Source organism: Amblyraja radiata, chromosome 6, assembly GCF_010909765.2.
Source record: "Amblyraja radiata isolate CabotCenter1 chromosome 6, sAmbRad1.1.pri, whole genome shotgun sequence".
Lineage (NCBI taxonomy): Eukaryota > Metazoa > Chordata > Chondrichthyes > Rajiformes > Rajidae > Amblyraja > Amblyraja radiata.
The window spans coordinates 34,744,997-34,771,074 of NC_045961.1; the positions used below are offsets into that span (position 1 = coordinate 34,744,997).

The 26,078-nt window shown below is 41.4% G+C and overlaps 2 protein-coding genes across 5 annotated transcripts in view; one reads left to right on the forward strand and one right to left on the reverse strand.

Moving 5' to 3' along the window:
• Positions 1 to 1,890: 1,890 nt before the first annotated feature.
• tmem126a (transmembrane protein 126A) lies at positions 1,891 to 15,291 on the reverse strand. 2 transcript variants are annotated; one of them, XM_033022518.1, is made up of 5 exons: positions 15,159 to 15,291; positions 14,552 to 14,670; positions 5,290 to 5,483; positions 4,759 to 4,873; positions 1,891 to 2,945 (listed from the first exon to the last, which is right to left on the reverse strand). In XM_033022518.1, exons 2-5 carry the CDS (start codon positions 14,659 to 14,661, stop codon positions 2,741 to 2,743), a joined length of 624 nt encoding a protein of 207 aa, XP_032878409.1. In that variant the 5' UTR covers positions 14,662 to 14,670; positions 15,159 to 15,291; the 3' UTR covers positions 1,891 to 2,740. The 2 variants fall into 2 exon arrangements, with proteins under 2 accessions (XP_032878409.1, XP_032878410.1); XM_033022519.1 differs by having other exon boundaries at positions 15,073 to 15,234.
• A 112-nt stretch (positions 15,292 to 15,403) lies between these two features.
• The window catches only part of dlg2 (discs large MAGUK scaffold protein 2), a 652,656-nt gene continuing 641,981 nt past the window's right edge, over positions 15,404 to 26,078 (forward strand). For all 3 annotated transcript variants that reach the window (XR_004412314.1, XM_033022520.1, XM_033022521.1), the window contains exons 1-2: positions 15,404 to 15,545; positions 15,997 to 16,697. Coding sequence is in view for 2 of the 3 variants with exons in the window: in XM_033022520.1 (XP_032878411.1) it covers positions 16,574 to 16,697 (124 nt within the window). In the remaining variant the exon portion in view is untranslated. The remainder of the gene's footprint in view (positions 15,546 to 15,996; positions 16,698 to 26,078) is intronic.

The window sequence follows — 26,078 nt, forward strand, 5'->3', positions numbered from 1 at the left end:
CTGGAGATTCAGACGTAAAACTGTTGCCTTTGGGTCTCTAGGTCCACACCCGTCAGACGTTAAATTAAAGTTTTGTATGGTTTTAAGAATTTGTACTTTGTCTATCTTTTTAAGTTAACTTTTACAGTGGCGCGCAGCTGCGACCAGACTTCGGAGCTTTGAAGGCTCCGGCCGCAGGCCCGGTAGACAGGAACATCAGAAGCTCGCAGGTCCCTGGTGGGAGACCGCTTTTCGGAGCTCCCGCAACGGCAACTTCCCCCACTGGAACCGCAGGGTTTAAAGGACTCGGAGCGGGTCCTAACATCGCCCGGCGTGACTTAAATGGCCACAGGGCTTGCCATCGTCCGCCAGGGGCTTTAACATCGGAGCCCCAGTTCGCCTCGACGCTGCAGTTGGACTGCTGGACCGCGGGAGAAGAACAAAGGGAAGAGATAAGACTTTGCCTTCCATCACAGTGAGGAGATGTTGGAGATCCACTGTGATGGATGTTTAAATAAACTGTGTTAAGTGTGGGTCTTGGGTTTTGCATGTAATGTAAAACTGTAGAAAATGCAATTTCGTTTAAACCAAGTTGTTTGAATGACAATAAAAGGCATTCCGTTCCATTTAAGAAGGTCAACAGTGTGGAGGGTATATGGAAAGAGCTGCCAGAGGAAGTGATAAACGTGATGTTAAAATGGAAAGGTACAGAGAAGATTTACGAGGATTTTGCTTGGACTCGAGGGCCTAAGCTATAGGGAAAGGTTGAGCACGCTAGGACTTTACTCGTTGGAGCACAGGCGGATGAGGTATGATCTTATAAAGATTTATAAGGTGTATCAGGCATAGATAAGTTAAATGCACACTTTATCCAGAGTAGGAGAATCAAGAACCATAGGTTTAAGGTGAGAGTGTAAGATTTAATGAGAACCTTTGGGGCAACTTTCTTTATACAAAGGGTGGTAGGTATATGGGACAAGTCACTGGAAGAAGTAGTGGAGACACGTACTGTCACAAAGTTAAAACTCCCCATTTTGGACAGGTACGTGGATAGGACAGGTTTGGAGAGATATAGGCCAAACTCAGACAGGTGGGACCAGTGTAGATGGGGAATTCTGGTTGGCATGAGCAAGTTGGGCCAAAGGGCTTGTTTCCACGCTGAGTTACTGACTAAAGGTAGGCACAAGTACATTTAAAAGGCATTTGGACAGATTCATAGATAGGTAAAGATATGGATATGGGCCAAAGGCAGGCAAATATGACTAGCTTAGGAAGGTACCTTGGTTGGCATGGATGAATTTGGGCCAAAAGGCTGTAACTATGCTCTGTGACTCTTCCTTACAGATATTTCTCTCCACCGAAATTACAGGAATCACTGAACCCAGATTTAACCTGGGCAGGTTCTCAAGGTTAACATATCGATACAATCAAAGTAAGCGGGTGGACTGGTGGGAGAAAAGAAGAATAATGAAAACCAAAATGCCAGTAACTACATCGCACAACATCAGAAATCGGTACTATAAGGGATGAGCAGATTTGTTTAAAAATATGCATTTCCCACCAGGCACAGGCTAGTGCAATAGAGCTTGTGGAGTGTACAGCAGGGGAACAGGCCATATAATCCATCTTGTCCATGCCAACTAAATTAGTATTCTGGGCTAGTCCCAGTGTTTGAGCCTGTATTAGCCCATATCCTCCAAACCTTTCCTATCTATTTACCTGTCCCAATGTTTAAAAAAAGTTATAAATGTATAACTCAAACCCGCAAGTCCTGGCAACATCCTAGTGAAGATGTTCTTTCCAACATAATGACATCCTTTCTAAAGTTGCGCAACCAGACCTGTACCAGGTAGGCATTCCAAATCAAAACTTCCAAGAATTGTTAGTATCAATGATATGTGTTGAAAACTTGGATGTATACCTTTTATTCCAAGCTTCACGACATGAATCAGCACCATTTTGCTCCATAAGAAAAAAAAGTGTGCTTCTTTCACAGAAACAACTAATCATAAGGCTGCTTTTACAAAAGCAACCTTAAAATAATATGCTTTTTGTTATTTATAAATATGGAAAGTCTTTGGTTTGAATCTCATTTAAAAATTCACAAACATAACATGTATGCAATAATTATATAATCTACCATGGGTGGTTTCATTTTGAATCTGACTTTTGTTGACATAAATAACAATAGCAGGAGGCCAAAGACATTAGAAGGAAAAGGGAACGAATGACAGTAATTTTAGTGACACTGCAAGCTCCCCAGTCACCAATTTATCAATTGATTTGCAAAAGGTATAATTGAGATTTGAAGGAAGGAGCTGGATGGGAACAGGGTCGAAGAGCAGAATTGCAGGGCTGCTTCCCCCTTAGGTAGAGAGAAGCTCAGTAAAATAATACTACATTACAATGTGTTTGTTTTACTAAATTTATTACAAATTTGGAAAGTTAATTTCCCATTATATAAAGGAAATCTGCTTTGTTTCTTTGAATTGTTTGTTGATTGTAAACCAAAACCATAAATCTTAAACAATCAAGATTATTCAGTATGTTCATCTGTTGTAAAAGTAATTAATTTTATGACTGACATGGCAGCCAATTAGTTTTTTAGGTACAAGGGACTGCTTTGGGTTTTTTGTTATGAGCTTGATGGGTTGTAATGTCATTACTCAAGTCAGTAAGATTTCTTAAACACCACACTGAATACTGGTAATACATGATAACATACAGGCAAATATTCATGATATTAAATACTTTTTCTCCTTTAACTAATGTCTAGTTCAGAATCTGTGTGCGATGGAGGAAGTTCAAGCATCTTCTGGTAAATTGCATAATGCTTGGAACTGAGGTAGACTCCAAAGGCAGCTTGAAGGATTAGCACAAAACTTAATTTCTTCATAATTGGCTGACAAACAGCAACCCAGAATCTTATTATATTTCCTTTTTCTGGCATTGGGCTTGTATTGTACCTGGAAGAAAAATATAATGGAATTAGAAACTAGATATAGAATAGTTTAGTTTAGAGATATTGTGTGGAAACAGGCCCTTCGGCCCACCGAGTCCACACTGACCAGCGATGCCCGCACACTTGGTTTCTTGGTCCTCCAAAATATTCCAAATGGAATTTAAACTGGAGGTGGTGGAGGGAGGACTTAAGCCAGAAAGGGTTATTGGGAAGAAAGAGCTACTTTAAATTTAGTTGCATCTGGTTGGGTAACTATAGTAGGGTGGAGATTATTCCATGCTTTAATTGTGCGGGGGAAGAACGAATTGCTGTACACATCTGTCTTTGTAGCTGGGATCACAAATTGGATCGAATGCCCTCGTCTGCTCCTAATTGGTTTGGGTTTGGTGTAGGTCTTGTAATCTATGTCGAGCTGACCATTTAACATTTTGTAAAAACAGGTCAAACGGTGAGCTTCACTTCTGTCTTGGAGAGGGTTCCACCCTAACACTATCCTGCACACACTCGAGACAATTTACAATTATACCAAGCCAATTAACCTACAAACCTGTACGTCTTTAGAGTATGGGAGGAAACCTGAGATCCTAGAAAAATCTCATGTAGGTCACAGGGAGAAAGTGCAAACTCGGTACAGACAAGCACTCGTCTTATCGGGTCCTAGTCAGGATAGAACCCTGGTCTCTGGCACTGTAAGGCAGCAACTCCACCGGTGTGCCGCAGTGCTTGTATATTTGTACTTAGAGAAGCAAAATGTTCCTTAGTTCAATATAAACTCTCAAGAAAAAAAAGTAACATGCTATAGGCGGGAAAGCACAAGCTTGTTTAGATAGGGGCAGAGAAGCAACAGAATTAATGTCACACCATTTGGCAAATATTAGTCCCAGTGTGCGTGGGTGCATACCCCAAGCAAATTACATTCAAACCTTTCAGTTCACGATGGTAGTTCTTGGTCTTTTATGCTTTTTGGATGTCATCGAATTCTGGATTTTATTTGGCAAAAGTTTAAACTAATTTAAGCTCTCGCTTGTTTAGCCAGTATGCTTTTTATTAGTGAGATAATCTTAAATGAGAGGACACACTTCTGAATTAAAGGCCAGTCATTTAAGAAATTTCTGAAATTCTCTACCCAGACTTTTGAAAAGTCACACTTATTATCTTTAAAGTAGAGATGTTTTTATTTTCAATAGAGCAGGTGGATTAATGGTTTATGGGGATCTGGCACAGAGGGGGATTTGAGGCCAGGATACATCAGCCATGATTATACTGAATGGCAAGGCAGGCTTGAGGGGCCAGGTGGCCTGCTCCTGCTCCTATTTGGTGTTCTTGATATCATGATTGCTTATGATTTTTCGACAGAATAGAAACCAGTATTTAAATTAAAAAGTAACAATACATTTTATAGAACAACAAATACAGGTCCTCCCCAGGCCATCGTTCTTGTAAACTGATCGTAACCTGAGGACATAATCAGGCATTTGTCAGAGGTGATGTTGCTGGTTTTTTTTTTTAGAAAACCTTCCTGAATAGAAAATTCCGCTCTGAGATGATCTATGGAAGGAATCTCAAATTCTATACTCTGTATTTCGCAACCGGGAGGTCAAAGATGCTTTGATTCGAGACAACCATATAGACCTTCTACTAAAGGAGGTTATATGTTTTTCACAATTAATATTGAAAATATGTATTCACAATATTACAAATCAATTTAGACACTGGACTGAAATATTGTGACCATCACATTCCTCACCTGAAGACAGCAGAGGGAACTACAGAATCAAAACATTAAGATGGTTTTATAGTGGTGCAGTTGTCCTTACCTTGTTGCAAGCCCAGCATTTATAGGCAAGGCCAAAACAATGGGATATAGCCCCCCACCAAGAGAAGCTACCAATCCTCCTCTGACTAGAGCACATGTGGGACAGTTTAAATCACCTATAAAAATAAATTCATAACTTGTTTCAACGTAAAATTGTTACAGCATGCCTTTTAGCATTATTTTAAAACAGACATTCAATTGATACAGGCAAGATACATCATCCTTACAATCCATGCCCCCTCCCCCAACCCCAGGGCTGCTAGTTTACAACCTTGTTTCCCTTCTTTTTCCATCAGCTAACAGAGAGAATAAAATGGACATTTTATTCAGGAAAAGTATTAATATGTTACACAATGCATTAGGTATGGTCAGTTTCTTCCTTTTCCCCAAAGTATTAAAATTAATCAAAATTAATATAGGACAAAGGCTGCCAGAAAATACTTTGCTCTATAAATAGGAATATTGCTAGTTGAATCCAGGCAGGACAAGTATAAAAATATATATTTTTAAATAGACAAGAGCCTTTACTAACCTGAAAGCAAAGGTTTTGATACAACAGCATTATATCCTGCTACAGTCGACAAAAATGGAAGGACTGCCATAGGCAAATTGGACGTAAAACGAGCCTGTGCAATATTGAGGACTCTCCGAAAGAAACTGTTGGCAATTAAACCAGCAAATGCTGAATTTATCCCAAGGTAGAAAGGTCCATAGGCAAAGAATGTTCTGGAGAAAAAGAATACACCTAGTTTTCATTTACAAATCTCAACTATAAATAATAAGCTAACATAGAACATCAATGGTGTTTAGGACAGGTGATTCAGAGTTACAGAAACATAGAAACATAGAAATTAGGTGCAGGAGTAGGCCATTCGGCCCTTCGAGCCTGCACCGCCATTCAATATGATCATGGCTGATCATCCAACTCAGTATCCCGTACCTGCCTTCTCTCCATACCCTCTGATCCCCTTAGCCACAAGGGCCACATCTAACTCCCTCTTAAATATAGCCAATGAACTGGCCTCGACTACCCTCTGTGGCAGGGAGTTCCAGAGATTCACCACTCTCTGTGTGAAAAAAGTTCTTCTCATCTCGGTTTTAAAGGATTTCCCCCTTATCCTTAAGCTGTGACCCCTTGTCCTGGACTTCCCCAACATCGGGAGCAATCTTCCTGCATCTAGCCTGTCCAACCCCTTAAGAATTTTGTAAGTTTCTATAAGATCCCCTCTCAATCTCCTAAATTCTAGAGAGTATAAACCAAGTCTATCCAGTCTTTCTTCATAAGACAGTCCTGACATCCCAGGAATCAGTCTGGTGAACCTTCTCTGCACTCCCTCTATGGCAATAATGTCCTTCCTCAGATTTGGAGACCAAAACTGTACGCAATACTCCAGGTGTGGTCTCACCAAGACCCTGTACAACTGCAGTAGAACCTCCCTGCTCCTATACTCAAATCCTTTTGCTATGAAAGCTAACATACCATTCGCTTTCTTCACTGCCTGCTGCACCTGCATGCCCACTTTCAATGACTGGTGTACCATGACACCCAGGTCTCGCTGCATCTCCCCTTTTCCTAGTCGGCCACCATTTAGATAATAGTCTGCTTTCCTGTTTTTGCCACCAAAATGGAGAACCTCACATTTATCCACATTATACTGCATCTGCCAAACATTTGCCCACTCACCCAGCCTATCCAAGTCACCTTGCAGTCTCCTAGCATCCTCCTCACAGCTAACACTGCCCCCCAGCTTAGTGTCATCCGCAAACTTGGAGATATTGCCTTCAATTCCCTCATCCAGATCATTAATATTTATTGTAAATAGCTGGGGTCCCAGCACTGAGCCTTGCGGTACCCCACTAGTCACTGCCTGCCATTGTGAAAAGGACCCGTTTACTCCTACTCTTTGCTTCCTGTTTGCCAGCCAGTTCTCTATCCACATCAATACTGAACCCCCAATGCCGTGTGCTTTAAGTTTGTAAACTAATCTCTTATGTGGGACCTTGTCGAAAGCCTTCTGGAAGTCCAGATACACCACATCCACTGGTTCTCCCCTATCCACGCTACTAGTTACATCCTCGAAAAATTCTATAAGATTCGTCAGACATGATTTACCTTTTGTAAATCCATGCTGACTTTGTCCAATGATTTCACCACTTTCCAAATGTGCTGCTATCCCATCTTTAATAACTGACTCTAGCAGTTTCCCCACTACCGATGTTAGACTAACTGGTCTGTAATTCCCCGTTTTCTCTCTCCCCCCCTTCTTAAAAAGTGGGGTTACGTTTGCTACCCGCCAATCCTCAGGAACTACTCCAGAATCTAAAGAGTTTTGAAAGATTATTACTAATGCATCCACTATTTCTGGAGCTACTTCCTTAAGTACTCTGGGATGCAGCCTATCTGGCCCTGGGGATTTATCGGCCTTTAATCCATTTAATTTACCCAACACCACTTCCCGGCTAACCTGGATTTCACTCAATTCCTCCAACTCCTTTGACCCGCGATCCCCTGCTATTTCCGGCAGATTATTTATGTCTTCCTTAGTGAAGACGGAACCAAAGTAGTTATTCAATTGGTCCGCCATATCCTTGTTCCCCATGATCAACTCACCTGTTTCTGACTGCAAGGGACCTACATTTGTTTTAACTAATCTCTTTCTTTTCACATATCTATAAAAACCTTTGCAGTCAGTTTTTATGTTCCCTGCCAGTTTTCTTTCATAATCTATTTTTCCTTTCCTAATTAAGCCCTTTGTCCTCCTCTGCTGGTCTCTGAATTTCTCCCATGTATGCTGCTTTTTCTGGCTAATTTGTACGCATCATCCTTCGCTTTGATACTATCCCTGATTTCCCTTGTTATCCACGGATGCACTACCTTCCCTGATTTATTCTTTTGCCAAACTGGGATGAACAATTTTTGTAGTTCATCCATGCAGTCTTTAAATGTCTTCCATTGCATATCCACCGTCAACCCTTTTAGAATTAATTGCCAGTCAATCTTGGCCAATTCACGTCTCATACCCTCAAAGTTACCTTTCTTTAAGTTCAGAACCATTGTTTCTGAATTAACAATGTCACTCTCCATCCTAATGAAGAACTCAACCATATTATGGTCACTCTTGCCCAAGGGGGCACGTACAACAAGACTGCTAACTAACCCTTCCTCATTACTCAATACCCAGTCTAAAATAGCCTGCTCTCTCGTTGGTTCCTCTACATGTTGATTTAGATAACTATCCCGCATACATTCCAAAAAATCCTTCAAGAAGAAGTTCAAGTACAAACTAATGAATGCCATCCCGAGTGCAGAGACGATTCCACATTCAGTTGGAGTCATAGACAGACGCTTGACAACTGTGGCAAAGCTTGCATATGATCATTATCTACAAGGCGAAACTGGGTACAAGCAGCAATGACACATTTCTTTCAGATAATCTCAATGCTTTTTAAGCATGGTTTGAAAGGTAGAACAATGAGACACCTACGAGTCAGCATAGCCCCGTGATCTCAGTTTCTGAGGCGAAAGTCAAGATGGTGATTCCATCCAAAGCACCCCATCCCAAAGTGTGGGCAAACTGGCTGGAATAGTCAAGGATGCCTTCAACCTATCGCTTCTACCTTCTGAGATTCCCATCTGCTTCAAAAAGTACCCAAGAAGAGTATGCAGCCTAATGACTACTGGCAAGTAGTACTTGCATCTACCAAAATGAAGTGCTTCAAAGAGGTTGGTTGAAGAAGGATTTTGGCCCGAAACATCACCCATTCCTTCTCTCCAAAGATGCTGCCTGCCCCGCTGAGTTACACCAGCATTTTCTATCTATATCTATATTAGAACTTAGACATATGTTCTTTGTGGGGTGGAGATCACAATCAAAAATCAAAAGGCTGCAGTGCAGGAGAAACAATTTCCGATGTCAACTGTTTTATGAAATTTTCCAATGATTAGCTATTTGAGAATAACTGAAGGTGCCATGGCATTCCATATTTCCTGATTTTAAGAAGCCTCAATGTCCAATTTCATTAGCCATTCCTTAATATTCTAGAATTGTGAGCAACTGTCTGGATTTTCTTGCATCCCCTAGTTCCATTCCTTTGTAGACTATATTGACTATATTGTTTGTTTTAGCAAAAACTTGTAGTCCCAATGGTATCCTGCCAATATATATTTACTCTTTTTAAATTTCCAGAGATAATCCAGTCTCCACATGTATCAGTAATTTGTTTGCCGTTAGACAGTCTAAATGACCATTTAGAACATAGAAAACTCTGTGATAGAAAGGGAGACTTGCATTCTTAATTGTTTTGCAAATCTTACAGTTTTTAAGTGAACGCATCATGGCAACCAATTTGGGAACAGCCCCACAGGTAATATTGAAATAATAACCAGATTCAATTTTTTAGGATGGTAAATACAGATTAGGCATCTTGGAAAACTCCCCTGCTCCTTTAAATCTAGAGACAGTCTTTGTAAAGTACACTGGGATCTCACATTAGACAATGCACTCTCATAATAATACATTGAACATGCTAGAATTGCAAAAAAGTGCAGAAAAGTATAGAAAAACACAGGTGACCGATTGTATCCATGCTGGTTTTAATAAAAAGTGGTGATTGGATGGCAGCCTCGCCATCAGTCTGTCTCATCCTATTCTTCTTTTGTTGTTTTTAGTCTGTTGTTAAATGTATGTTTTAGTGGATCTTTGTATTATGTGGGGGGTGGGGGAAACCTTTTTAAATCTCTTTCCCCGACAGTGATGCAACTTCTTTCGTATCGCATCTCTGTCTGTACTGCGGCCTAACATCGTGGAAATGGCGGTCCCTTTGCTGGGGATCGACTTCTGGAGCTCCAACCGCGGAAGCTTGCAGACTTAACATCGTGGAGCTCGCGGTCCCTTAATTAGGGATCGATTTCGGGAGCTCCAACCACTGTGCCAAACATCTGGCACCGGTCTACACATACAATTTCAACCAGTCCCTCAAACCTGTACTGTTCCTGCCTGCTTCAAAGTCTCCACTATTGTCCCTGTACCCAAAAAGACAAGGATTACAGGCCTTAATGACTATAGGCCTGTCGCACTGACCTCTGTAGTCATGAAGACCCTTGAAAGACTTGATCTGGCCCAGCTGAAAAATATTGCGATCCCCCTGCTGGACCCTCTGCAGTTTGCATACCGGGCCAATAGATCAGTCAACCTAGGCCTACACTTCATCCTCCAGCACCTAGACCGCCAGGGGACCTATGCAAGGATTTTGTTTGTTGATTTTAGCTCTGCATTCAACACCATTGTGCTACGGCCACTGCACTCCAAACTCTTCAAATGAACACCTCTGTAAGTGCTTGAACACCTCTGTCAGTGGATCACCAACCTCCTGACAGACAGACAGGAAGCAGCATGTGAGGCTGGGAAATCACATCTCAGACCCGCATAGGAGCACCGCAAGGCTGCGTACTCTCTTCTTTCCTTTACTCTTTCTACACCAACGACTGCACCTTCACAGACTCCTCTGTCAAGCTTCTCAAGTTTGCGGACGACACAACCCTGATTGGACTGATCCAGGATGGGGAGGAATCTGCCATCAGACAGGAAGACAGCTGGCATCCTGGCGCATTTGTAACAGCCTGGAGCTCAATGCCCTTAAGAGAGTGGAATTGATAGTAGACTTTAGGAGAGCTCACCCTCCCCTCCCCTCACTAACCATCAACAACACCACAGTCACATCTGTGGAGTATTTTAAGTTCCTTGGAACCATCATCACCATCAACAATGGGGGGGCCACCATCGACTCCACAGTCAAAAAGGCAGAAAGAACTTCCTGCGGCAGCTGAGAAAACACAAGCTGACACAGGCAATGATGGTCCAATTCTATACTGCCATCGTAGAGTCTATCCTCACCTTCTCCATCATGGTCTGGTTTGGCTCTGCCACCAAGCACGACATCTGGAGGCTGCAGCTAATCGTCCGATCAGATGAGGTTATTGATTGCAACCTTCCCCCCACATTGACGAACTGTACACTGCAAGGATGCGAGCGGGTAAGATCATCTCAGACCCCTCTCACCCTGGCCATAAACACTTTGAAGCACTTTCCTCTGGAAGGAGCCTCCAAACTGTCAAAGCCGGCCAGACATAAAAACTGCTTTTTTCCACGAACAGTAGGTCTACTCAATAACCAAAGGTCTGTAGCCTCCTTTTGCTCTGGTATTTTATTTCATTCACAAGTTTAAACTGTAATGTTTTATTATTAATGTTTAATGTTTTATGTGTCATTCTTTATTGTTACTGTATGTCGTCTTGTTACTTGCGAGTGGAGTACTAAGGCAAATTTCTTGTATGTGTACATACTTACTTGGCCAATAAACGTATTCACCATTCATTCATTTAGGATGGCCAGGTTACAGTTTGCCAAGATATACTTAAAAGAGCAACCACAGTTCTGGAAAAAGGTCTTGTGGACAGATGAGATGAAGATTAACATATCAGTGATGGCAAGAGCAAAGTATGGAGGAGAGAAGGAACTGCCCAAGATCCAAAGCATACCACCGCATCTGTGAAACACTGTGTTGGGGGTGTTATGACCTGGGCAAGTATGGCTGCTGAAGGTACTGGCTCACTTATCTTCATTGATGATACAACTGCTGATGGTAGTAACAATTCTGAAGCGTATAGACACATCCTATCTGCTCAAGTTCAAACAAATGCCTCAAAACTCATTGCGGTTCATTCTACCGCAAGACAATGATCCCAAACATACTGCTAAAGCAACAAAGGAGTTTGTCAAAGCTAAAAAATTGTAAATTCTTGAGTGGCCAAGTCAATCACCCTATCTGAACCCAATTGAGCATGCCTTTTGTATGCTGAAGAGAAAACTGAAAGGGACTAGCCCCCAAAACAAGCATAAGCTAAAGATGGCTGCAATACAGGCCTGGCAGAGCATCACCTGAGAAGATACCCAGTAACTGGTGATGTCCATGAATCGTAGACTTCAAGCAGTCATTACATGCAGAGGATATGCAACAAAATACTAAACATGACTACTTTCATTGACATGACATTGCTCTGTCGCAACCATTATGGTGCCCTGAAATGGGGGGGGGGGGGGGGGGGGGGGGGGGGGGACTGTGTATAAACACTGCTGTAATTTCTACATGGTGAAACCAAAATGTATAAAAATGTCCTTTATTAAAATCTGACAATGTGCACTTTAAACACATGTGATTTTTTTTCTATTACAAATTTCAAATTGTGGAGTACAGAGGCAAATAAATAAATGATGGATCTTTGTCCCAAACATTATGGAGGGCACTGTAGGTCTAAAGTGCAGCAGCACCAGCAATCAGTGCATGTACAATTTAAAATCTCTTGTAAAAGAAGATATAAAAATACCGGAGGACATTAAAAAATGACGAAATAGTAAATAATCCTTGATCTTGAAGAAAGGCCAATAATGTAACAGATTAATTCAATATCCCAGCTCTTGGAAGATAGAAACACTTCAAGTTTACTTTTAACAACAAGATTGATTCTGCCATATCCGTATTACTGATGAACTGGGTCCTGGAGCGACGTTTCCCTGAGGGGACCTGGCCAGAACATCGGCTTTGGCGGCGGCGCAGCGCTGGAGCGCTATTGCGGAGCGGGCGATGCCTTTCCTGGGTCGCCGCGCTGGAACTCCAGTATGCTGGGACCGCAGATGAGAACATCGTGGAGCCGCGATTCTGTGGAGCGGCCAGCTGCGGCGCTGAACTTTACATCCCGGAGCCTGGGATCTCTTGCCGAGATCGCCAGTGTGTGGAGCTCCGTTCGGCGCGGTCTGTTGGCTTGGAAGCCGCGGTCTCCGGTGGGAAGGCGGCCGTTCCTGGCACCCCAAGCCGCTGGGGGTTCTCCCGACGCCGGAGCACCATCACCCGGCGAGAACATCGGGCGCCGTGGCGGCGACTGTGGAGGCCTCAATAGGCCCGACTTTGGGTGGACAAGAGGATGGGGACTGGACTTTGTGCCTTCCCCCACAGTGGGAATCACTGTGGGGGGATGTTTTTGTGTTGAACTTCTTTTTGAATGCTATGTTGTATTTTTATTAGTGTGCTGCAAGGACATCAGAATTTCCCCTGAATAAGGGGATTAATAAAGTTTAATCTAATCTAATCTAACAGAATTTTTTCTTCAATTACACTTAATCTTTTACCTATCTACTGAATCTGCCTCCTGGATATTGACCTCTGCTTAATGAAATATGCTTTTCTTATCAACTTTAAACAATCCCTTCTGATTTTACTCACCACAAATAAAAACAGCCTAAGCATATTAAAATCTTTCTTCTGAACAATAATTCTCCAGTCCTGTCACACCCTCAAAGCTCGAGTATATTTTCTTGTACCTTCAGATCCTTCCTGAAATGTGATAGCACTGTGAAAGATAATAGTTTTCTAAAGAGCTGTGCTGCTCTCTGCTTTTGTATTCTACATCTTGGTCAGTAAAGGGAAGAATATCAGGTGTATTTCCTGTTAGTGCATTAAATGAGGCATTGATTTGCATACAAAAGCCTCTCTGTTCCTTTACATTTTCCAAATTCTACCATTTAATGTCCAATTTCTATTATCTTCCTTTCATTGAGAGTTTTGTATTCATCTTCTCAGTTCACATTGGAAAACTACTTGCTTTTACTTTTTTGACTAGCCTGAAAGGCTTGTTGGAATCCATAAAACAAAGTACTGGGGGAATTCAACAGGTCAGGCAGCATCTGTGGAGGGAAATGGACAGAATGTTTTGGGACCCCTCTTCAGACTGACTGTGTATTCTTGGAATGAATAACACAAAGTAGGAACTATTATTTGATGATTTGGTAGTTTTCTTTTAAGGAAGGGTTCAAATAAAAATGGAATACCCTTGTCAATGTGGATGGCATCTCCACATTTCTTGTAAGAGTAACTGGGTCAAGAAAATAAGCTATCCATCTGTCATCTCTTGAAACATCTTATTTGCTACAAAGAGAAGTTATTTCTAGAAACTGCAGGAACTCCTCTTTTCAGTTTCTAAGAAATGGTTCACCATCACTGGCTACAATTTGTACCACACTCAAAAAACAATTATTCATTTCTGAACTCCAAGAATGAAAAGGAACATACTGATCTCATAGACCTCTCAGCTCAATAAAAAAAAAATCTATCCAGGAAGAGCCTTCAGTACGACACACACACACACAAATAGCCCAAAAAATTGTAGGCATTAAGTAAAACAAGAGTAGGTAGGCTTGCCAGGGTCTTCTTCGCTAGTCAAAGGTTGCCCTATTCATAAACCACATATGTACAATTACACAAATGGCTTCCATCGCCACCTTTACAGATCATGCTTGTTTCAGTTAACTTAAAAAAAATGTAACTTAAAATTAATTTGGTTTAAGCAAACATGAATATAGGTCCACTTATATTATTAAATTCTTGAACAGCCTATACTGAAATACATCACTACTTATAGTACGTGTAGATTGGTTACTCCACACTAACCAAGTGTAGTGTTTTATTAGTAGAAGCTCCGCTTACTACACGGTTTATATCAAAGATACTACTAGAGGGGCTCCTCTAGTATCTTTAGTTTATATTATCAGAACTCAGCTCATGCCAAATATCTTATAAGATCTTTGATGTTGCCAGTCTAATCATCGTCACATTGCTATAATAACATGCTGAAGTGTACTGTAAGTAAACTATGTTGTACCATGTTGTGATAATGACTGGGTCATTTACAGTACGTAACATCATACAAGTTATATTGGAGGGATCGATATAAAGTAACCCACCTGTCCAATTCAGGAAGACGTTCAAACCGTTCAATGAGCATTTCCATCACATTTGGGCTGGGATTATTATTTTGATGATCTTGTCCAAGTAATGTAACATTGTCTGCCATTATCGTTGCCTACAAATATTTATAATTTAAAATTAAATATTGCAAACTACCAATCCTCTACACTATCAATTAAAAAATGGCGTCAGATTAATAAACCCGAATGTGTACAATTTATATGAATAAACCGCGCAACAAAACACATTTATCAATACGAAGGTAGACAAAAGTGTTGGAGAAGCTCAGCGGGTGCAGCATCTATCATAGATACATCTATCATAGCAGCATCTATCATAGATGCTGCTGCACCCGCTGAGTTTCTCCAGCACTTTTGTCCACCTTCGATTTTCCAGCATCTGCAGTTCCTTCTTAAACAAATTTATCAATGCGTTCGTTTTAACAGTGGGAAAATGTGCCGTGATTTCAGCAATTAGTGCAAGCATCTTTTGCAAAATAGAACAAACACAAAAATACCTGAGCAAGATCTTCTGCACCCGACTGACAACAAGTGGAACAGTTGCCGAGATCAGTGAGGAAAAAGACGAAATTCACTAACTTACTAAAGTAAAACGTAAGTAAACTGTCAGATGTTCGCTTGCCCTCCAAATGAGCCCAGCTTGCCGGCCGCAGACATGTTCATCACCTGACCGACCGACCTGTCCCCTCGTCGTCCCTCCTCCCCTGCCGAGTCAGCGGAAGACCCGCCCCTTTGCGCAGCTCCGATAGGCTGTTCCTGGCCGTCACCGGCCGGCTCCTCGTTCCCGAATGGTGAATCCAAACGCCACTCAACGGCAACGCGAGCTGCTTCCGTTAGCGAGCGGGTGCCGCTTGGCTGCGACCGTTGGGCGAGAATCGGAGCCAGAGGGAGAGGCGGAGACGGGCAGAGCGGGAGCCGGCAGCTCCCCTGGTGCACGCACTTCTATACAAGTATTGCCTTTCACTGGGAGGTGCGTTTGAAATTATTCCGCGTGCTATATCTATTTAAGCAGAGGAGATAAATACAAGTATGAATAAACATTCTCGGCAGGTGTCGCGCTATGTTTTTGGCCCTTTAATCCGGATTTCATGCTCAACCCGTATCAGCAGCACCGGGGAATGAAGACACCAGCTCCTGTCTGGTCTTTTCCCCACGTCTTCGCCTTGTGTCACTTTTTAATATGTTACCTGTTATGATCTGAGATGGGTAGTGCCCTTGGTTATTTTTATTATACATTAAATCCTAAAAGAGGCTGCAAACCCTAATGCATCGCTGAAACTTAAACAAGATTACTCTTTTGAAATCATAATGTGCTGCGATCGCATTATCCTGATTGTTTGTGGAAATTATTCTTGATTTGTATCCTTCATCTGTGTTTGGGGAAATATATTTGATTGTTTTAATTTTCTTTTTTTTTAAAGACGCAAACAGTTGCACGGGATGGTGGGTATGGCCACCATGAACAGCTTCTACAAGGAATGAGAAATTGATATGAAAACAACACAATATATTTGCACTTTGAATGTCTGGACGCTTAGTGCGGGCATCTGCTGCAGTTTTCCCCCCAGTACATCTTCGCTCCTGGCTCGGTCAAACAGCGCATCGGCACCTGCCTGCAAATCCTAACAAGCTGCCAAAATAAATAATTGGGGGAAAAGAAAACAGATTGTCATCCCGGAAAGGAATAGCATGGAATAAACACGATATTTGAACATATCGATTTGGATATTAAAAGTTGTGAAGATTGCGTCTTTCCCATTAAAATAATCGAATCCTTGTGAGATTGGACTGGATTGAATTATCGCAATATAGCATCTGGAAATTTATTTTCTCCAGTTTTAAAATAGTTTCTTCATTAAGTTTTTATCCGAAGTTTTCTGGATGTGGGCATGTGTGTGTGCGTGATGGAGAGAGGGGATTGTTTCTATTAATTAGAACAGTCATTGGGCATTCGTTACGAAGGAGGTTTAACTATTGACGGTGCGTGATAGTAGTTTGATGGGAGTGAGAAGAGGAAAACACGAGCCGTGTCGGGTGCCAGCATCTCGAGAGCTGGAGAAAGTTGATGCTAATAAAAAACAAACCCCACATTCTGAGAGAAAAATGCCAGTGAAAAAACAAGGTGAGTTAAGTTTAAAGTCATCGTGATTCGCATGCATTAACGTTAGATATTTTAATAGTCACTATAAACATGCCTAATACTTTAACGTTAGTTTTCAGGCGTCGTAGTATTTTCAGGAGATAAACTCAATCCATTACTTAAACAAAGTTTGATAGGATTCTTAATCGATGAAATTAAAACATGTTTAAGATACTAATTTCGAACTTTTAAATAAACTATTAAATACTGACCTCTATTTAAGATTTTTCCTGTTATTTTGTTACTTAAGTTACGCTGGGAAATTTTATTTCCATTTGCTTATTGCTTATTTGCCATGCATTAAGTTTCCAAAGTTAAATAACTTAATTCGACTTCTGTACGATGGGAAACGGGTATGCGATGTTTTAATTTGCATTGATAGGTGGTATGCACGTAAACTGCTTCAGCGCTTCATAGTCTGTTCAAAATCAACAACAAAAGAGTTTGTGTTTCCTGTTTTGAGTTCATAGTTTTTAACGACATGGAAGTTCTGTACATAAACAAAGTAGAAAATGTTAAAATATTTTTTCATTTTTATTTATTGATACAAAATAATTAAAATAATTTATTCACTACCCAATCTGCTGGGTTATTAAACAACCCATTGAAATGAAGTAAGTTATTAACCGTTGCCCTGTTGAATGTGCAGCACCCATTGATGTACAAATAAAAATGCGAGTTCTACATTTATTGGGGTAGGAATTCTGTTCAGAAGTTCAGTTCTCTAACCTTTTTACCTTCCGTTCATTGCATTTTTGCAGTTACTGATTAGCTCAACCCAATGTTGATCTCCGCTTTAGTTCCCAATATAAAACAATAATTTCTCACTGTTCAGTTCAGTTTGGTTTATTGCCACGTGTACTGAGGTGCAGTGAAAAGCTTTTGTTATGTGCTAACCAGTCAGCAGAAAGACAATACATGATTACAATCGATCCATTTGGTGATGGGTGATGCTTCCAGTTGGGGCCTCCTTTGGCGATAGGTGATGCTTCTGATTGGGGCCTCCTTCAGACAAAGTAACAAACAGATACTTGAATCAAAATACATTATTTTATTTAGAAAGTAGGAAGGTTTTACGAGCAAGAAGGGTCCAGACCTGAAATGTTGTCTGACCTGCTGAGCTCTTCTTGTCTAGGGATCTTGGCTTCCAGTTTTCCACTTTGCATAGAAAATGTTTCCTATATTTAATTTTTTCCCCTGACTGTCTTAGAAGTAATATTTAAACTCTCATTGCTTTTTATTCCCTACCAAAAACAGATATTACTTGTCAATTCATTGAATTGTCTTAACTACTTGTACTGTCTCTCTTAATCTCCTGTACATGAAAATATAAACTACCTTAATGAAATGTATCCTCATAATTGAAATCTTGGTTGCTGTGTTTCATGTGGTTCTGCACTGCATCTTCACCGTGGTTAGTCGATTCATTTTAAAGCAACACTCAAAATAGATCTTTCACAATGAATGGTTTGTCAATGGCTGTATTTGAATTCCAGTGCACGTTTTTAATGAGGCAATATGACAATGGATATGACAGTGATTTTTAAGCATTGGATTACAGTACAGGTCCTAGAGCATTGATTCCAAGACATGTATGTGAATTCTTCCATGGAACTGGGGAATTTAAATTCAAGAGTAGCACGGTGACACAGCTGGTAGAACTGCTGCCTCACAGCGCCAGCTATCCAGATTTAATCCCTGTGTGGAGTTTGCACGTTCTCTCTGACTATATGTATTTCTTCCAGATGCTCCGGTTTCCTCCCAAACTTGTATGGGATTGTCGGTTTATTGGCCTCTATAGAATTCACCCTAATGTGTATCGAATGAATGCGAAAGTGACATCACATAGAGCTGGTGTAAACTAGTTTGATGGTTGGCATGGACTCGGTGAGCCGAAGGGCCTGTTTCCAAATTGTATCTTTAAACTAAACTATGTAATTAGATATTTCTCAAGTTTTTTTTTGTAGAAAAAGCCCAGGCCGGTAATACTATTTGGAAATTTGGTTAATAAAGAAAAAATACTGTATTTATCTGCAAGATGCCACCCACAATTCATTTATTCTGTGTTTAGCTTGGAAAATACAATATTAACATTGAGTATGATGGGAAACCCTTTTCCAGTAATAGGTATTTCAGATCTTTCACGATTAGTAAGATTAGCATTTCTGAGGAGAGTTCAGTGGTGATAGGCAAATATAAATTTTGAAATCTTCAGTGCACTCAAAACACTCTTGTCCAGTTTTAATCTTGGATATAATTCAATTTGTTTACTGATTAAGTATGTGCTGACCTACATTTGTTTGCACCTCAGTCACTTGAAAACCAATATTGTTTTTTTAAAACCCCTCTTCCCAACTGAAGTTTCTTGTTAGCTATTTTTTCAGCCATTTTATTTTGTACTTTCACCTGGAGACTTTACCCTGTCTTCACTCCCAATTTGTCAATATTCCTTTGAACCTCTCTTAGGCCAATTTCTAGTTCCATTGCTGCAGTTCAAATATAATCTTCATGGCAGTATTCTTCACATCGAATATGTAGATGATTTTTCTCCTCGTTTAATCAACAGAGTTGGAAATTTCAAATTTATAGCACACCATGGGACTATACTCAGATATTTTTATACAATGTCAGGCATTCATGGTGACTTTGGAAATGAAATGGTTAATATTTCAGTCGATTCTTTTTTTAAAATCAAATCTTTGACATACACAGGGAGGTGCACACATCTCAGAGTCATAGTGATACAGTGTGGAAACAGGCCTTTTGACCCAACTTGCCCATACCATCCCAGCTACACAAGTCCATATCCCTCCAAGCTTATCCTATCCATGTACCTGCCTAACTGTTTCTTAAACATTGGGATAGTCCTAGCCTCAACGACCTCCTCTGGCAGCTTGTTCCATACACCCACCACCTTTTGTGTGGAAAAGGTTACCCTTCAGATTCCTATTAAATATTTGCCCCTTCGCCTTGAACATATGTCCTCTGGTCCTCGATTCCCCTGCTCTGGGCAAAAAATTATGTGCATCTACCCAATTTATTCCTCTCATGATTTTATACACCCCTCATCCTCCTGCGCTCCAAGGAATAGAGACCCAGCCTACTCAATCTCTCCCTATAGCTCAGACCATCTAGTCCTGGCAGCATCCTCGTAAATATTCTCTGAACCCTTTCAAGCTTGACAATATCTTTCCTATAACATGGTCGGCAGAACTGAACACAATACTTTAAATGTGGTCTCAACAATGTCTCGTACAACTGCAACATGACCTCCCAACTTCTATACTCAATACTCTGACTAATGAAGGCCAATGTGCCAAAAGCCTTTTTGACCACCTTAGCTACATGTGACTTGACCTTCAATAGACCATGCACCTGCTCTCTTATATCCTTCTGCTCTACAGCACTCCCAGAGGCCTGCCATTCAATGTGTAGGTCCTGCCCTTGTTAGACGTCCCAAAATGTAGCACCTCACACTTCTCTGTATTAAATTCCATCAACCATTTCTCAGCTCACCTGACCAATCGATCCAGATACTGCTGCAATCTTTCACAACCATCTTCACCATCTGCAAACCTAATACACACTTTTGTATCATCAGCAAACTTGTTAATCTTGCCCTGTAGGTTCTCGTCCAAATCATAGAAACATAGAAACATAGAAAATAGATGCAGGAGTAGGCCATTCGGCCCTTCGAGCCTGCAACGCCATTCAATATGATCATGGCTGATCATCCAACTCAGTATCCCATCCCTGCCTTCTCTCCATAGCCCCTGATCCCTTTAGCCACAAGGGCCACATCTAACTCCCTCTTAAATATAGCCAATGAACTGGCATCAAATACCTTCTGTGGCAGAGAATTCCACAGATTCACCACTCTCTGTGTAAAAAATGATTTTCTCATCTCGGTCCTAAAAGACTTCCCTCTTATCCCTAAATGTAGATGACAAACAGTAACGGGCCCAGCACTGAACCCTGAGGCACATCACTAGTCACAGGCCTCCAGTCTCAGAAGCAACCTTTCACCATCACTCTCCGCTTCCTTCCATGAAGCCAATTGCTATATCCATTCACTTATCTATCCTTGGATCCCATGCGATCTAACCTTCCAGAGCAGCCTACCATGCGGAACCTTGTTGAATGGAATTCAGAATGCATTTACAGTTGACCTGCAAAATATTCAAGAACACTCAAAACTATTAAATTAAAATTAATGTAAGCATAAATACACTTTTACATCCATATCAATGCGAATCCTAAAGGAAATAAGCTTGTCCTTTATTTCTGCAGGCAATTCTTTCCATTGCAATTAATGGGCCTGGTTAATCAGGTTGCACCAGGTTAATCTAGTTAATTGGCCAGATTTCCTAGTTTAAGTGCTGGAAAATCTGGGGAGGATTGGTGTCTAGGTGTCCCACAATTAATAATCAGCATTGAATTTCAGGACTTGCACTTTGCTAAATAGATAAAAGCTGTCAGCTACAAGTATTAATGTTTTTTTAAGAAATGTGGGCAATTTAAAGTTACACATTCTCCATTTAAAATTGTGGGAATGTCGGGGTGGGATAATACACATGAAGTATTTGCTTAAAATAAAATCTAAACAATTATGTCAATGGTGATGCCTATTTGGATTAATGAATGGGACTTTCAATGAGGGAGAGAAGCACAAATAGCTTAGGAGGACAAACAAAAGTAGTTTTGAAGGAATTTACAGATCTATTATTAATTCAAGTTTTTTTGCCTAAAAAGATCACATCCTCTGAACCAAAAATGAAAGGTAATCATGTTGATTGGACAAAAATAAGATTCAAGACCATGCAGGTTGTCTCTTCTACAGCAGCTGCAAGCTGCTTTGCTTTAATGTTCTTCGTGTAGGTGAGTCGAACAGAGCTTTACATTTCATGGTACTGAGGTCATAAAAGTAGATGTGCTTATTTATAAGCTACAAATAAAAATGGAAAATGCTGAAAATGCAGAGCGGGCCATGTAACATCTGTGGAGAGATTAACATTGTTGATGCAGCAGTTATTATGGCATACCCTTGACCTGATGTGTTAACTGTTCCCTCTCCATAAAAGGTGTCTGACGTGTATTTCAGGATTTTTCTCTCTCTTTCACGTCCAATGGAAATCTAAAATATTTTGTTTTCCAAACTGCGTGTTGCTTTAATGTTATCAATATGAATAGGTATGCTATTTATCAAGGCATTTGATGTGAAAACTAATGTCTTAACAGACCACTAAAATATCTAGAGGCTCTAAATACTCAGTATATTTTACATTAATGTACCAATTTTTGTTCTTGTGTTCTTATTTCGTACCCTATCATTATGCTTGTAGCAAAGTAGATCAGAAAATCAAAACATGCAAGTTCATGTTTTCAGCTCATTTCAGATGTGTCTGATAATGTTGGATATTAATTCCTAGGCATTAGACACTATCGGGAAGGTAATTCTTCTAATCAAGTTTGCCCACTATTAAATCATGAAAATTTTTATTTTCCAAGTGTTTTCATATGTAGAAATCAATTGTCACATACTGAAAAAAGAGAATCTTAGCATTACATAGCAGAGTAGACATATTTATAGAGAATAATCTCAGCACCAGCTCATAAGGCAGGTCAATATCAAAAAAGGGAATTGCATTTATTTCATTCAGGTCACTGATCAACTGGTCGAGCAGACTCTCCCTCTGGCCACTGCCCGGGCCCTGAGTGGTGCAGCCTGCGGGGCTCCCACCACCTTCTCCTGGCTTGCCCACCCCTCTACGGCTGCCGCAGTGACCTGCGCTCTGGATGCAGTCACTCAGCGGGGTGGTCCGGCCCTCCAACAAACTCACCGCCAGGCGGAAATAATTGGGCGGCGGAGGGCTGCGGGCCGCCGGCGGATCGGGCTCCGACCCCAGGCTCTCCTCAGGGCCCAGGCTTATAGAGAATAAGATGGTTTGCCAGCTTTTTAAAACAAAATGGGCCTGGGATTACACCTATAAAATAGTTTGTGTTCATAGCATTTTCTAATTTTGTTTTATATTGGCATTTTTTTTGTCTGTGTATTTGTAGGCCTGCATGCTTTATTTTGAAATCAGAAGCACAGTTATGAAGAATGAGGGAGCCTACTGGAAGCACAAAGATAGCAATGTGAAGATTGACAAATCAAGATATCTGTTCTAGTAGCAATGTTACAAAATTTTGAGATTTAAAAAATAAAGTCTGCAATTTGTCCCATCAGATAAAGCATAAAAAGAAGTTTAATTTGACACCTAATTCACTTTCACATCTTCAGTATTAAAAAAGGTATGGCCATTTTCATACTTGGAAATTAGCATCTTGTTCCCTATTGCTTTTCCATTGACTTAACACAAAAGCTGTGATCAAGGTCAGTCAAAAGCCTATAACTTTCTTAAAAATTAAGAGAACTGAAATAAATTTTCAGTTATTATAGATTGAAGCATTCTGAAACAAATATGAAACAATCTTACTTGGATGACCTGAAATTAAAGCATATAATTAGTTAGTTACCCAATTGTAGCTAATTACAAAATTCAATTACTAGATCTAAACATCTATCCATTTCTTAAGAAAATATTAACATTTTTAAATAGCCTAAGTGTCCAAATAACATTCACACAAGAATTAACAATATAACATGATTTTTAAATCTCATTGTCATGGGTTTACAGGCCAAATGGAAGGAATTTAGTGTTTAATTCCCATAAATTAATGGCCATTTAAATCATCATGTGAGTGGGTTTTTGAGGAACGCGATCGTTTGGAACGTTGCGGTGAATTTAAACCCCATATCGGCAGGAAAAATCGATTCGTATGGGTCCTAAATCACCGTTTCGCAATGTAAAATGTGGATTAAAGGCATCCTAAGAAGCACGTTTATATGTAAAATAAACTTTCCTTTACCTGTCCTGTACGTGAAATTCCAGGGCTCGAAATTAACGGTTGCCCGGGTGCCACTGACCACTCAAAGTGCCGCCGGGCAACCTAAACGGCGAGTCATTTTGCCCGGCTTGGCAACTTGGTTTATACCGAAGATAGACACAAAAAACTGGAGTAACTCCGCGGGTCCGGCAGCATCTCTGGAGAAAAGGAACGTGACGTTTTGTGTCAGCGACGATTGTGGGAAAGATGCTAAGTGTGGCGTGACGGAGGGTCGGAGCGAATGACGGGCAGCAGCGGCAGCAGCGACGGCAGCTCCATCTCCTCCTCCTCCTCCTCCCGCACCCCGCCCGGCCTGTTAGCGGCAGCTGCTGCCACTCCGCCAGACTCTTGGAGGAGGGAGGTGTCGGTCAGTGGCGGAAGTAGAGTAGGGGGGGGTGATGATTGGAGGAGGGAGACGTGCCAAGACACTATCGGCAGCCCTGCAACGCAGCCAGGATCGATCCCGGTCTCCGGCGCTGCAATCGCTGCCGAACCGCCACTGGACCATCCCCGTCCCCACCCGAGAGCCCCCCCACGCCCTGGGGTGGCCAGAAATGTCGGGAGTCAGACGGGCGTGGTGCCCCCAGGCCCACAGCCAGCGCAGAGAAGCAACGCTAAACCCAGCTCACTCTGCCTGTCCCTGTCTGGATTGAGACGGCTGTAGGCGAGACAGGCAGTTCAGCTGCATTTAGCGCTGGATTGAGCTGCAATTACCGTTCGCGGAGGCCTCCGAAACCTCGCGCGAGTGTGAGTGTGCGCATGCGCGCGCAGCCGCCAAGATATTCTCTCTCTCTCTCTCTCTCTCTCTCTCTCTCTCTCTCTCTCTCTCTCTCTCTCTCTCTCTCTCTCTCTCTCTCTCTCTCTCTCCCCCCCTCCCTCTCCCCCTCTCTCCCTCTCCCTCCCCTCTCTCCCCTCTCTCTCCCTCTCCCCCCCTCTCTCCCCCTCTCTCTCTCTCCCCCCCTCTCTCCCCCCCTCTCTCCCCCTCTCCCCCCTCTCCCCCCCTCTCTCCCCCTCTCTCCCCCCCTCTCCCCCCGGACAAAGTGGTAACTACGCACTTTGTCCGAGCACGCGTCATGCAAGCCATCTTAAATAACCACCTAAAATGTCATTTGGCAACCTAAAAAGCTGTCAAGGTTGCCCGGCTGGCAGGGAAAAATGTTAAGCGAGAGCCCTGAATCTGTCCCCATTGTCGGCGTTGACGGCTTTAGAAGCTGATTTTTTAAATTACTCCAGTGCTGAAATTGTCGGGCGATTTAAAAAATAAACAACTAAATAAATAAAAAGTGAGAAATTCACAGAACGGCCGTCGGAACAATTCTTCAGCAAAAGCTTGCACTCTGAGAAAATATATCCAGGACAGGTAGGAGAAAAAACGCATTTTAACCCCGCCCCCCCCCCCTCAAAGGCGCCGAAGTCGAGCACACGGCCAGTGGCAGAACTGCAGCGCCGCTGAAGGTAAGTTTTGTAACATACCTAGTTCTAGGACCCTGTATCATAAAATAGTGTTTAGCTATGGCAAATAAGCTTGTGAAAGTATGGCATCATGGATAATTTTTAAATGCTTGTTTTAGTGACGGTAATCATACACCAACTCGATTGTCATAAGTTTACCAAATTCATCATGAGTATAATTCTGTGGCTTTTAAAGTATTTGGCTAATGTGTGACATCAGACTTGTATTTGATTTTTAATTGCCTTTGAAATAGCCGAGTATGCCATGTGTTTTCAACAAAATTGCTACATTTTAAACAAATTAATAGGACCTGATGGATCACCAGCATCTTGGGCACCAATTTCGGTCAGTGCCAAGCAAAGATTATAGAGGAGCCAAGTTATTCTCAGCACAAAGACTATCTGTTGAACATCTGGAGGTTTGTTTGAATTGGTCAAAAGATAATAACGAATAGGAGTAGAATTGGGCCATTCGGCCCATCAAAACTACAGCTCCATTCAATCATAGCTGATCTATCTCTCTCTCTCCCAACCCCATTCCCCTGCCTTCTCCCCATAACCTCTGACACATGTGCGAATAAAGAATCTATCTCTGCATTAAAATTATCCACTGACCTGAATTATAACATTTGAAGTGTTTAAAATTGGGAGATCTGTCTCATAGACTAGACAAGTAACATTTACTTATACTCTCAGAATCATATCTATTCGGGTCAAATTCTAAAGGGGGGGGGGGGGGGGGGGGGTGGTATTGCGATCTGCCGTCAGAGTGGCCTAAAATTCCTAAGAAATGTTGACCACAGCCTCAATGTATTTCATATTTCATAAATGAATAAGAAACCTGCTGATATCTGATTACCATCCTCTGTATGTATCTGAGATGAGCTCAGGGACGACCAAAATCTCCTGTATAGCAGAAGAGCAAAAGCTTGTTTGAACTTGATTTTCAGTATGAAGCCATCTGTATTTGAATCTAAGGTT

Coding starts and splice junctions, on each gene's coding strand:
- tmem126a (XM_033022518.1), bottom strand. CDS start 14,661: ATGGCAGACAATGTTACATTACTTGGACAAGATCATCAAAATAATAAT. Junction 5,484..14,551: donor CGTCTTCCTGAATTGGACAG/GTGGGTTACTTT, acceptor CTTTTTCTCCAG/AACATTCTTTGCCTATGGAC. Junction 4,874..5,289: donor ATCAAAACCTTTGCTTTCAG/GTTAGTAAAGGC, acceptor TTATTTTTATAG/GTGATTTAAACTGTCCCACA.